Source organism: Ornithorhynchus anatinus, chromosome 4 (assembly GCF_004115215.2).
Source record: "Ornithorhynchus anatinus isolate Pmale09 chromosome 4, mOrnAna1.pri.v4, whole genome shotgun sequence".
In the NCBI taxonomy this organism is placed as follows: domain Eukaryota; kingdom Metazoa; phylum Chordata; class Mammalia; order Monotremata; family Ornithorhynchidae; genus Ornithorhynchus; species Ornithorhynchus anatinus.
The window spans coordinates 72,871,320-72,885,408 of record NC_041731.1 but is presented as its reverse complement, the minus strand read 5'-3'; the positions used below and the strand labels follow the sequence as shown (position 1 = coordinate 72,885,408).

At 36.7% G+C, this 14,089-nt stretch overlaps 1 protein-coding gene across 1 annotated transcript in view; it reads left to right on the top strand.

The window, feature by feature from the left end:
* CSMD3 (CUB and Sushi multiple domains 3) overlaps positions 1-14,089 on the top strand; it is a 778,187-nt gene that overhangs the window by 657,925 nt on the left and 106,173 nt on the right. The window contains 5 exon segments of the mRNA XM_029063925.2: positions 2,910-3,028; positions 4,508-4,577; positions 7,596-7,712; positions 9,879-10,088; positions 13,376-13,564. Of these exon segments, the coding sequence (XP_028919758.1) occupies positions 2,910-3,028; positions 4,508-4,577; positions 7,596-7,712; positions 9,879-10,088; positions 13,376-13,564 (705 nt within the window).

The window sequence follows — 14,089 nt, the reverse complement described above, 5'->3', positions numbered from 1 at the left end:
AAACAAAACCTTCTCACTCTAGGCTTCAAGGCTCTCCATAACCTTGCCCTCTCCTACCTCTCCTCCCTTCTCTCTTTCTACTGCCCACCCCACATGCTCTGCTCCTCTGCCGCCCACCTCCTCACCATCCCCCGTTCTCACCGATCCTGCCATCGACCCCGGCCCACGTTCTCCCGCTGTCCTGGAATGCCCTCCCTCCTCACCTCCACCAAACTAACTCTCTTTCCCTCTTCAAATCCCTACTGAGAGCTCACCTCCTCCAAGAGGCCTTCCCTTTTTCGTCTGCTGCCTCTGCTGCCTCCCCTTTCACCTCCCCTTAGCTAAGCCCCTTCCCCCCCTTCCCTCTGCTCCTCCCCCTCTTCCTCCCTCCCCCCCCAGCACTGTGCTCATCTGCTCATTTGTATATATTTTTATTACCCTATTTATTTTGTTAATGAGATGTACATCCCCTTGGTTGCATTTGTTGCTATTGTTTTTGTCGGTATGTCTCCCCCCATTAGACTGTAAGCTTGCCAATGGGCAGGGATTATCTCTATCTGTTGTCGAATTGTACATTCCAAGTGCTTAGTACAGTGCTCTGCACATAGTAAGTGCTCAATAAATACTATTGAATGAATGAATGTCAGGGGCAAGGGAAGGTTTTTTAAGGATAGGGGATAACTTAGGCACGTGTAAAAGCAGTGGGAAAGGAGTTACTGGAGAATGAGTGGTTGAAGAATATTGCTTCTGTAATTGGGCATTTTAAAGAATGCTTTCTTTTAAATGGACTTTTTCCCTTCCAGCTGGCTACATCAACCCTCTCATCTCAGCTTTTGAACTGATAACATTGCTTTTGACTCCCCCTAATATCCTGTCTGTCTCATTTCAGCATAAATTTCTCTAGTTTCACTTTGAGTGACTCAGCAGGCATAATTACCTTTGTAATATTTTTTCTTCTCTTTCAATGTTGTTCTGCTTTCACATTGCTTATTTTAATGCTGTCCTTCTCGGAAACCTATCTCTGTGAAATCAGGAACCGTTGTTCCAGCCTCTTAGGTACTTTGTGGAAAAAATTCCCCTGCTCTCTCTCTCTCTCTCTTTTAGGCTCTGAGCCCTAAGTGGAACAGAGACTGTCTGATCTGCATAGCCTGATTTAGCACAGTTCACAGTACCCAATAAGTACTAATAAGAACCACAAAAAAAATTTTTACTCCTTTAGGAAAGCCAAGTGTTAGGAACTTGGAGGGGATATCTTGCCATTTTTGCCTTGACTACTAAAAAAAAAAATCCTCCTTGATAATACATTTCAAAAGAGTAAGGGAAATTTAGTCCATCCACATGACCGAGGTTAACTCTGTTTAAATATTTTCAAGAGTAACATGTGTGGTAGAATATCTATTAGATATATATATATAGGAGATTTGGTGTAGGGAGAAATGGTTGTATGTGTACACATGGTGTCATGTAAGATGTAATGTTGCTACACTCACTTGGTGTGGGCAGGGAATGTGTCTGTTTATTGTTATAGTGTACTCTCCCAAGAACTTAGTACAGTGCTCTGCATAGAGTAAGCACTCAAAAAATATGATTGAATGGTTGACTGAGTGCCTCAGTCAATAGGGTACCATGCTGTTCTTCATACAGTAGAACGATGAAAGGAAAGAAAATCTAAAACAATCTAATAGTTTGTGGACATAATAGTATAAGAATTTTAATTTAAAAAAAATCAGTCACTGTGGTATATTCCAAACACCTGTTCCCAGCCCATTAGTTGGCATTATATCAATGGTTATTATAACACCATTTTCTCATAACGTGAGGTTCTTAAAGAACACAGCTACTGCATTCTAGCAGAAATTATTCTACTAATTTTTAAAATGTGTTGTAAGACTTTTCCAATAGATTTGGTTATACTACTTCCATACTCAATTAAGACAACAATTCAGTGACCAAAAAACATGTTTAAAATTTTGGCTAATCTCCTAAAAATATAGAAATATACAAATATCCTGAAGTCATGAAATTTTAAACGGCTGTTCACAAAGTCAAGCATGAGGTCTTAATAAATATGAATAATGTTGAATTATTAACAGTGCAATATCAAGGATATTACAATGTTAAGTAAGTGAAAGCAAAGTTAATTATTTAGGGAGTGCTGTAGTATAATACTAATATAGTAATTTTAATGACTATTCTGTACATATGACATTGTTCATTAGTTTTAAACTTTTCCCATGGATTTTTAGTATCATGAATATTTCAAAGGTTTATTGCATTGTATCCTAAACCACCTCTCATTTCCTTTACAGTAGTACCATTATAACTTCAGAAAGTTTTACATTCCTCAAAACATATTGGTAGTTTTGTAATGCTGTTAATTTATCCAAGTGTTTTGGGCCGGTACTTTTGAGTGAATACTATATCTATGAATTGTAAAGCTGTGGCACATATGCTTGTATTCGTAAGTGGAGTTATGGTGCAAAATAATGGAAATCCTTTTATTTTATGTGTCTGATCCATTTTTAGAGGTAACTATTTAAAATAAACATGTTAAGTATCTAAATGGCACTTAAAATATAAAATACCTGCCCCTTTCATTTAAAACAGGAATATTTGTTTGAGAAAAGATGGACTGACAGTATATGACACATCCCAGAAAAAGTAACCATTAGTGGGTTAATTTGTATAAACCTAGGCGTCAATTTAGAAATAACGAGTAGCATTTCTTTGTCCTTCCACAAAGGTTGTATTGTTTTTATAGAATGAAGCACCTGTATTGCCTAAACCTCATACAATAATGAGGAAGAAATAGAATTTACTAAATGATTACTGAAACATAGATTATCCTCAATAGGCCTTCCAAGTTCCTCACTTGAATAATTTTTCAGTGAGATTGATTTTTAAAAAAGTATTTACTACAATTTTCATAGCAATTGGCTTGGATTCTTGTCCTGAACCACAAACCCCAAGCAGTGGAATTAAACTTGGAGACAGATATATGGTTGGAGATGTGGTGTCTTTTCAATGTGATCAAGGATACTCTCTTCAGGTAAGGCACATTATATTGTGAATTTTTTTTGTTGTTGTTGTTACTATTTATTATTTAGGAGAAAACCAATTCCCCCGTAAGGCAAGGTAATTCTTGATAAGATGGTAAAAAGTTTGGGGAAATGTTTAACCCTAAAGGAGAACCATTTAGTATGTTATCCAAGCTGTGTACAATGTATTCAAGTAAGGAGATTGAAAGAGCTAATTTACTTCCAAAAGTGACTAACTTTGTAATTGATGAGTAAACTTAAGCTCTGGTAAAAATTAGTTCATCTATTTTACAACTGAATAAATGTGCATGGGTCTCTGAGTGTACATGTGCAAGACCACTTAACTTCTCTGTGCCTCAGTTCCCTCATCTGTAAAATGGGGATTAAGACTGTGAGCCCCACGTGGGACAACCTGATTCCCCTGTGTCTACCCCAGCGCTTAGAACAGTGCTCGGCACATAGTAAGCGCTTAACAAATACAAATACCAACTACTTATAGTCACCTGTTCAAAAAGACTGGCCATCTCTTGTGCTAATAGGTTTGCTCTTTGAAATGATGGGCCACATTTTTTGTTTTCGCCTCTTTGCCCCATGATCCTTATGAAGGAAGCCACTACTCAATATTTGCTGTTTCTTTCTTGATTACAGAACACCAAACTGGTTTTATTTGCCAGTTATTCTGTTCCATTCCATATATGTTCTATACTTGAGGGCCTGTAGAATGTGCCCAAAATAGATTGGTTTGGGAATGCAAAGTGTGACATTATTTCAATATCTCATTATTTTCCAAAGGTTATCATCTAAAAATATACATTTTACATTTCATATTAACTCTATGAAGCATCTTTCATCTGAGTACCACTGTAAAGATTTTACAAACTTTGTACTCATAGTACATTCAATCCTACCCAAGGAATATGTCCTTGTTGGTATAGAGTTGAGACAAAGATAGTTTAATTAACTTAACACATAGCCCCTGAGAGGAAATAGCCTAATGTAGTAAAGTTAAATATAAGATATTTATATTTTTTCCATAGTTTTTCAAATAAAGAAATGGCACCAAAATACAATGAAGGATTCACCAAACTGTTTTTTTTTCTATTGAAAGAATTTGTGAAGTACTTGATCAACTTGCTTTCTTTCATTTTTGTTCTGAATATATTTAACATGTAGTTCATTGGGTTTTCAGTTATACAAAGCCTAAACAAATCATTATAGGTTAAATTAATAAAAAGTAGATTTAAACTGAGGTTGATCTTGATTTCTATTTACCCTATTAGAATGATTGGGTTTAATGGAAATATTGTGAACTTTCTCCTTGCTTTCTAGTTTCCATCTATTAAATATAATGTGGGTCAATGTAGTTTACAGTATTCAATAAAAACCTAATTTTATCCATTTAATGTAAATACTAATTTCATTTTTACTACTTGGCTATTTATATTGTCTCATTAAATATTTGCCAAACTCAGTTGCTTCCATTTCTGTAGGGGCATTCGCATATAACCTGTATGCCTGGACCAGTAAGAAGATGGAATTACCCAATTCCAATATGCCTAGGTATGTCCAGTGATTATCATTGATGAAGCTTACCATATTGTAAAAAGCCCATTTACCATTACCTGCTAGTCCTCAGAAAGTACAGCATGGCTTTGTTAGGTAACAAAATCCTATAATGTGCACACTATTGAGTCTTAAAATAATTTTGTATTCTCTGAGATCTTTTTTTTCTTCCATATTCATTTCCCTATGCATTTTCTTATTTTTCATTTTTCTTGCTGTTTTGCTTCTCGGGAAGCAGTGTGGTACAGTTTATAGAGCATGGACCTGGGAGTCAGAGGACCTGGGTTCTAATCCATGCTTCACCACTTAATGATAATGTGATCTTGTGCAAGGTACTTAATTTTTCTGTGTTTCAAGTTCCTCATCTGTAAACTGGGAATTCAGTGCCCATTTCATCTCCTATTTAGTCTGTTTGCCCTATGTAGGAGAAGAATTGTGACTGACCTGATTATTTTGTATCCACTACAATGCTTGGCACATACTAAGCACTTATAAATATTATTGAATGAATGAACAAATATAATTGTTATTATTATTTCACTCTAAGGTCAGAGATCTTGAAGGAAGAGGAGAAGAGATGTGGCATGTGTCAGCTCTTAGAAGTGAGAATTTCAAAGGTTCAGGAAGATAGTAGAATAGGAGGGAAGGACATGAGTAGTGATGACTCTGTAGCGGTTAGAAGTGTGGCAGGTATATCTCAGGGATATTATCTAATCTCTTGGTTTAGTCAGTCATTCAACCCTATATATTGAGCACTTACTGTGTGCAGAGCACCTTAGTAAGTGCTTGGGAGAGGATGATATAACAGAGTTGGTAAACACATTCCCTTTCCACAACGATTTACTGTCTAGAAGATGATCTTACAGTCTAGAAGGCAACAAAGGAAAGGAGACATGACTGAATAAAGCCACTACTTCTGAAAAGGAAATGATGAAATAAAGGTTCTGCAAAGGATTATTATCATTATTTTGTTTATCTGGGGAATTCTTCTAAGATGCCCAGATAAGCTGCACAGTATCTTACCACCTCATTGTTACCTCAGCTATTATAGTCACCAACCTAGAGACAAGAGGGTGGAGCTAGGAAAGAGGGAAGTGGAGGTTCTTGAGGAATCTTGAGGTGGTTGCCCATCCATATCCCATCAAACAAAAAATCTTCACCTTTGGCTTTAAAGCAGTCAATCACCTCGGCCTCTCCTTCCTCACTCTCCTACTACATCCCAGCCCACACACCTCTCTCCTCTAATGTTAACCTTCTCACTCTGTCTCCTTCTAATCTATCTCACCACCACCTCTGGCCTGGAATGCCCTCCTCCTTTATATTCTATGGACAATTACTCGCCCCTCATTCAAAGGCTCACTGAAGGCACATCTCCTCCAAGAGGCCTTACCTGACTAAGCTTGCTCCCTATATCCATCCCCCTGCCCAGTCCAGCAGAATTTATATACATAAATGTAATTTTATTTGGTCATATTAATGTTTGTCTCCCTCTCTAAACTGTAAGCTCATTGTAAGCAGGGAATGTGTCTTATATTCTTAAAATATTGTAATCTCCCAAGTGAGCAGTGCTCCGCACACAGTAATTGCTCTCTAAATACGATTGACTAATTGGGTCATTTGATGAACCCCACTTTCACCCCATCTGCAACCCCCCTGCCTCCTTCTTCTTTGACCTTCCATGGCTCCGCACCCCAAGGCAGCCTCAGCTTTCTCTCCCTCCCCAACCCAGACCATCAATGAGTTGGACTCTTCCTAGCTCTGCACTCAATAAATGATTGAATGAATTCCTAGGAACAAGGAAGGAAACTAATTTTGATTTTCTGAAATATTTTCTCTGTCACTCGGTCTCTGTGTCCCACTATGATCTTATTGGGAACCAAGGGGGATTTTTAAAAAACTTGAGCACCCTTCCTTTCACTTACTACATCAGAAAATCATGTCATACGATGGACAGACCTTCCAAATAAGTCATATCCCCTCTGCAGGAACCAATCAGAGGAAGTAGCAGATAACCATGTCTTCTCCAACTGGGTGGAGCAGATCAGATAGGGGCACCCAGGGACAGCCAATCAGTAATTCAATTAGATGTAATTTAAGCAATTTGCACCCATATTGTGTACCTGATATAAATTACCCCTCAATTGCACCACCATATTTGCCAAATTACATAATCTCTTTCTGTTTGCTTGGCAAACCATTTACCTGGCTTCTGCAAGCCTGGATTGAGAAATGAGTCAACAAATCAACATAGTAGGAGTCCAAGGATACAATTTTACTAAAAACTATACTTACTTAGAAGTAAATGGACAGTGACCTCATATTTGCTTTGAGCTTTTAGAATTAAAATGTTAGCTCATAATGAAAACTGCAGTATCCTTTTATTCAATATTAAAATGTCCATTCACTCTTTACAGGGATTTTAAATTGTTCCCCAGAGATGGCATTAGAAGGCTAATTTTTGCCCTCAGCAAAAACTAGCTTCACATTCTCATTATCCCAGCAAAACTATGCTAGATCATTACACTGTACCAAAGCAATTCCTCCATCCATGTTCTTCTATAATGTGAGGATTGTGGCCTTCCTGAAACCCACATTGCTCATATTTTCATATTTGTGTCATATCCAACTCCCACGCACACATGCACAACAGTTTCTTCCAACTTGGTATCATGTTGTAAGTATCAGAGTATCGGAGAAAAATTACTAATTCTGCCATCATACCCTAGCCAAAATGAACACAGTATGTCAGAATGAAATGGGTGTTTATTGAGCATCAAACATCTTTTTTATGCAGGAAACCTGTTAAATTTTGGAAGTATTGGAAAATCTAGTGTATGATGGTGATTGCTCAATTGAATAGGTAGTCAATTTTTGAATGAAGATAGGATGTTTGAAATATTATGGCACACTTTTTGAAAACCTGAAACCCATTGGAAGATGAAATAATCCCACTGGAAGGTTTCAGACTTTATTGAAATAATTACAAATGATTATATTGGTTCCTTAATTTGGCAGCTCAATGTGGTGGTGCCATGTCTGACTTCAGTGGTGTGATCCTGAGTCCTGGGTTTCCTGGAAACTATCCCAGCAGCTTAGACTGTACATGGACAATCAAACTGCCAATAGGATTCGGTATGTATCCTTCAAAATGTCTGAATTCCAGAAGATCTTCCCATCTACAAATAGATGCACATGTATGCACACGATGTGGCTCCACTTGCAGCTCTGGGTCAGGGATTTTCTGCTCGACCTAGGGATTAAATTGAAGGAGTGGTGAGCATTAATTAATTCATTTGGTTAATAATATTTATTGAGCACTTACTGTGTTCAAGAGACTTTAGTAATTGCTTTGGAAAGTAGCAAGGTCCCTATCCTTAAGGGGCTTACAATCTAATGAGTGATGGAAATGTTGAAGATTTATTGTAAGGGGAGTTGAGGACAGAGGCCATACTGATTACAGAATTGCAGGGAGTGAATTTTTAGAATAACGTTCTGCACACAGTATATGCTCAGTAAATATAATCAATTGAAATAGCATTCACTGAAGCCTCACTGCCTGGATCTTGGTCGAGCTTTAGCATTTTTTAAATGAAAGTGTCAAATTGCACCCTTTCACTTGGTTCAAAGAGAGAATTAATCCCTTTTCTCATCCTCCTTGTCCTTAATAGTGAGTAAGACTCTTTACTCACTCTTCACTTTCAACAACCCTGTTTTGTAGAACCCTGGTACTTACCAAATTCCTTGGAGTATGGTTACAAATCAGAGCTAGCTTCATGTCCACTATGGCATTGAGATAGCTGGTCTGTTGGGGTTCCTGCGGGAGGAGCCCAAGATATCCCAGCTCTGCCAAATGCCCGCTGTGTTCCCTGGGCCAAATCACCTAAGTTCTCTGTGCTCATCAGTAAAATGTTGATTCAATCACTATGTGTATGGTATACTTCCTCCTATTTAGACTGGGAGCCCAAAGTGACACAGGGACTGTGTCCAACCTATTTAACTCATATCTACCCCAGCACTTAGTCTACTGCTTGGCATGTAGCAAGTGCTTAACAAATACCATTACAAAAAAAAAAACACCACAGGAATAGCAAACTGAGAAACAGAAATTAATTTATAGTACAGGATGAGAAATGGTGAAGATAATCCAAATTACAGTACACATTGGATATAGAAATTTCTCTACAGACTTTTCCATTTCTCAGAAAGTAATTCACAAACTGTATATGGAAGGACACTCCACAAAATATCAGTATATTATAGCAGTAAAACAGGCAGAGAGATTTTAGCAAGACAATGACTCCTCTCTTTAATGATAAAAATCTCTACTCACTTTGATTCATACTCAGAGCATTCTAGGAAATATAAGCTTTAGCCTTTAGGGCAATGTTGTTTTCAGTAAGACACCCTATTTCCCCTCAGGCCTTTAACCAATAGAAGCCTGAACAGGATTGCAATCCTTCCCAGCTCAAATTGCTACACTATGGGTAAAATCAGACTCAATATTTTCAGGAATATGAAACAAATAATTCCAGTGAATATAACTCAACTATTTAGAATATGAAACACTCCACTTAAATAAGAGTATTTTAAAGCCAATTTACATTGTTCTCTTAGGAAAATACTGTACAATTATATCACATTGTTTTATATTTTTGTCTCTATTAATATGTATTTTATAATGAATTGTTCCTAAAAGATCATTGCTTTGTCTAATTTCAGGTAAGCATTGTTTCCTTTCCCCTCCTAAATAACATATCCTTTAATTTATTGGAAGTGTTCTTATTCCTCTTGCATTATGGATGTCACATATAACCTGTCCTCCCAGTGAAGGAACCAGTGTTGGCAAAGAACTTTTTCAAGAATGTAGTCTTTTTAAGTTACTCTTAGACTTACTCTGAGTACATGAACTTGATGGTAAAAAAAAAAAAAATAATAGTTATTAATTGTAACAGAGGCATTTGAAAAGCTAAGAGGCAGATCTGCATTCTTAATCACTGAAATTGGGCAGTCCCTATGATGAATAATTCTTCACTAGGAGTTAATTGATCATCCACTTGAGATGAGTGAACTAACTATTCCAAAATAATGACAAATGATTTCCTCCAGTATTTTGATGTTGGAAAAGCACTAAATCACTGCACCAGATTGATGAATCTCTTTCCAGGAAGGGGTATGACTGTGTAAGAATTAGTCTTAATATAATAGTAACTAGATTCTGATCATATTTTAGTGATTCAAATATGAACTATGAAGTAGTCAGTTACTGGAAATGTATGCATTTGTTTTCCTTCCTCTTAGGAGTACACTTGCAATTTGTAAATTTTTCTACGGAAACAATTCATGATTATTTGGAAGTAAGAAGTGGCTCTACAGAAACTAGCACTGTTATTGGACGACTTAGTGGGCCTCAGACACCAGCTTCTCTATTCAGCACAACTCATGAAACCAGTTTGTATTTTCATAGTGATTATTCTCAAAACAAACAAGGATTCCACATAGTATATCAAGGTAGGTTCACAGAATAAAATTATAATGAAGTTGAAAATTTATTATTCATAATTCTTTCAAATTAATTAAGGTGAAATAGTAAATACCCTATCTTCCATTTTGTTTAATCTTAAAATGAGATTGTTGTGTATGATGCTTGGATACCATGAGGAAGTTTCAAATAGGCATGGGACTTTGTAAAACATGACCTTTACTCTACTCTGACCTTTACTTTTTCAGGGAGGACATGGTGGGGTCTAGTAGACAACCTGAATTATAGTCTTACCTCCTCTATGCCTCCTCCAAATGCCTACTGCTTGACCTTGGGCAAGTCATATAACTCCTCTGTGACTCTGCTTCCTCATGTGAAAAATGGGGATAAAATATTTTTTTTCCCACCATCTTAGATGTGGGAGAAGGACTGTCCAATATGGTTGTCATTTTCCCTAGCATATAATAACCACTTAAAACTATGCATGAGACTGTAAGATCATTATGGGCAGGGAGCATGTCTATCAACTCTGTTAGATTGTACTTGTCCAAGCTCTTAGTACAGTGCTCTGCACCCAGCTAGCACTCAATAAATATAATTTACTGATTGATTATTGGACAGGTGAACATTGCTTCCCCGAAAGCCCCCTTTATTCTGACTAATAAAGTTAAAGCATGGTTGGTGCAATTCACAAAAATCAGGGACAGATCATCACAACAGAACTTCAAATATCAATCAATCAATTAATGGTATTTACTGAGCTCTTACTATTTGCAGAGCACCATTCTCAGCGATATGGAGAATATAATGCAAGAGAATTAACATTACCTGCCCAAAATAGCTTATAGTCTGGATGGGGAAACAGACATTAATATGAATAAATAATTTGTAACACATAGTTTAAAGATATGTACCTAATTGTGGTGGGGTTAGGGGTGCGGTGAATATCGAGTGTCCAAAGGACACAGTTCTAAGTATATAGACAACACTGAAAGGAGAGTGAGCTGGGGAAAAAACGGCTTAGTCAGGGATAGCCTCATGGAGAAGAGGTGACCTTAATTGTGCTTTGAAGGTGGAGAGAGCAGTGGCCTGGTAGGAAGGGGAAGGGAGTTCCGGCTACGGGAAGGACTTGAGAAGAGGGGTCGATGGTGAGATAGTTGAGATTGGATATAGTGTGTAAACTGGTGCCAGAGGAATGGAGTGTTTGGGCCGGGCAATAGTAGGAGATTAGTGAGCTGAGGTAGGATGAAGCAAACTGATTGAGGGCGTTAAAGCAGATGACAAGGAAATTCTGTTTGATGGCAGCTATTGGAGGTTCTTGAGGAGTGGGGAGCCATGGACTGAACAATTTTGATGATAGATGAGTGATAGTGTGCAGCACAGTGAAGTACAAATTGGAGTGAAAAGAGACAGAAGGAAGGGAGGTGAGGGAGGAGTCAGATGCAGTAGTCCAGGTGGCTTGGGATCAGCAAGATAGCAGTTTGGATGGAGAGGAAAGGGCAGATTTTGTCAATGTTATGAAGGTAGAACCATCAGGATTTGGTGACAGATTGAATATGTGGGTGGAATGAGAAAGGACATATATACATAGGCCATATATACATAGAAAAAAAACAGGAGTTACATTTTATAGTGTGCTTTTTGATAGTTCAAATGTTTTCAATTATTTAAAAGAAATTATATCAAAATCAATACCCAGTTTCTATAGCATTTATTGTTATTACACAATTCACTTTGGTGTGGTGGAAGAATCTGGGAAATGTTATCCAAAGCACAAGTCTCTTTGTTACAACATAAACTAGAAGTTGGGGCAAGTAGATTTGGTGCAGGAAGAAATTATTGTGTACATATGCCTAACTTTAGTCAAAGGGTGACATAGCTACCCATCCCAGATTCCATGTCAGAGTTACTGTATAACTTGTCCTCCCAGTGACAGTGACAGTAAAATATGTGTTTTTACATATTTGCAGTATTTGCTACAGGGAAATAATGAGTGTCATGGGTGTAAGCCATTTCAATATAATGAAAGAAGTGGATAAATCCCTCAGTCAGTCATATTTGTTGAGTGCTTACTGCGTGTAGAGCACTGTATTGAGCACTTGGGGGAATTCAAATAACAATGTAACAGAGTTGGCAGGCATATTGTAATGATAATATAGAAATAACAATTCTAATGGTATCTTGAAAAACCACTTGTCTCACCCCATTAATTCTCACTGAATTAACAGTTATGAGAATACAATTTTCCCATTACAGGAGTCTTTTGGACATTAATCAGTATTTTAAAAAAGAGTTTAATTTACATGTTGTTTGAAAAAATAGCTTCTCGAACCATTTGAATTATAATTCCATACTACTTGATGTATTCTGATGAATTTAAATGTTATGTCTGAGAAGTGTGTTTTTTTCTTGCCTGTATTAAACCTCAACAATGAAATGAATAGTGTACATTTATCAAAATAATTCTGTTTGTTGAATATAGTGATATGATGGGCTTTGTTTTGCTGACACAATAATGACTATATTGCTCACTATCTCTTATAACTGGAAATATGTAGCACTCTGAAAATACATGAACAAATCACTTTTTAAAAAAAATCTGAGACTAATCTTGGTTAGCACTCAAAATAAGACATCATTTCAAAATGTATATGTGGAATGAAAGGCATTTTGAAGACATACACATCTAGACTGAACGCTCACTGTCTGCCAACTCTATTGTATGGTACTCTTTTAAGTGATTAGTACAGTGCTCTGTATACAGTCAGCAGTCAAACAGTACTGTGGGTTGATTGATTGATACTCATTAAATAAAATTACAGTCAAATCAAAAAAAAATTTCCTGCTCTCCTGCTCATAAGGTACTTACACTCTATAGAATATTCACCTGTTAGAAGGAAAGGTTTGTTTCTCCCATTCAGATTTCATACAATCAGTTCCTTTCTGAAGAAAATTGAAATACTCCTATAGATATTTTTCACTAAGTACATGTGATACAAACCAGAAAGCAATCATATACTGAAAAAAGAGAACAGAATGTCTCTGATTAAAATTGTAGTTCTAGGTTTATATTTTGTCAAAAGACTCTAAGCAAATTGTCTATATGAAGTGCAGAGAAAAAAATACATTTTTATGAATTGTGCTGATATTTTAAACTGTAAAATTGTAGGGATGAGAAGAAATTCAGGCGAAATATTATCTGTTTAAAACACCCAGTATAAATGTATTTTGTGTTTCCATGGTGCACATTTTCTTGATCTATAGCCTTCTGAAATTATGAATAAAAGAGATACTGAATTTGTTATCTTTCCCCAAGCCTATCAGTTGCAAAGTTGCCCTGATCCCCGCCCATTTCGTAATGGCTTTGTGATTGGAAATGATTTTACTGTGGGCCAAACTATTTCATTTGAATGCTACCCTGGATACACATTAATTGGAAACTCAGCTCTTACTTGCCTCCATGGAGTCAGTCGTAACTGGAATCATCCTCTCCCAAGGTGTGAAGGTATGTTTGTTTAAAATTGAAGAGACCTATGTGCTTTCTTGGGTGGAAACAAGTTTGCTTTATTGGTTCTAATTTTGTCACACTAATGATTTTTTTTTCCTTTGTCCAGCTTGCTAAACTGCATGACCAATACTAAGATTTTCTTGTAACTAAGTAGCTTTAGCCATGTGAATTATTTCAATATCATAATCATTATCAGTATTTTATCTGCTCCATATTAATTTGGATCATGTTGGCAAAGTTGATGCTCTTTTGCCCAGGTTACTCTTCATCATTCTTCATGTAGAATGGTGTGGTGGTTTTTTGCCATGACTTTATCAGACTGTAAACACCATCACAGTTTCCTGGGAGTTATCACATGATGATATATGGAAGAAAAATCAATGACATCATAGAGTTAGCAAGTATTATAGACTATCAATAAAATTGTAAATAAACAAACCAAAAAAAAACTATAGTTTTGGAACAATCCCTAGCAGGCCATTGACTAGCAAAGAAGAAAATTGAATGAGAGGGCTTTAAAAA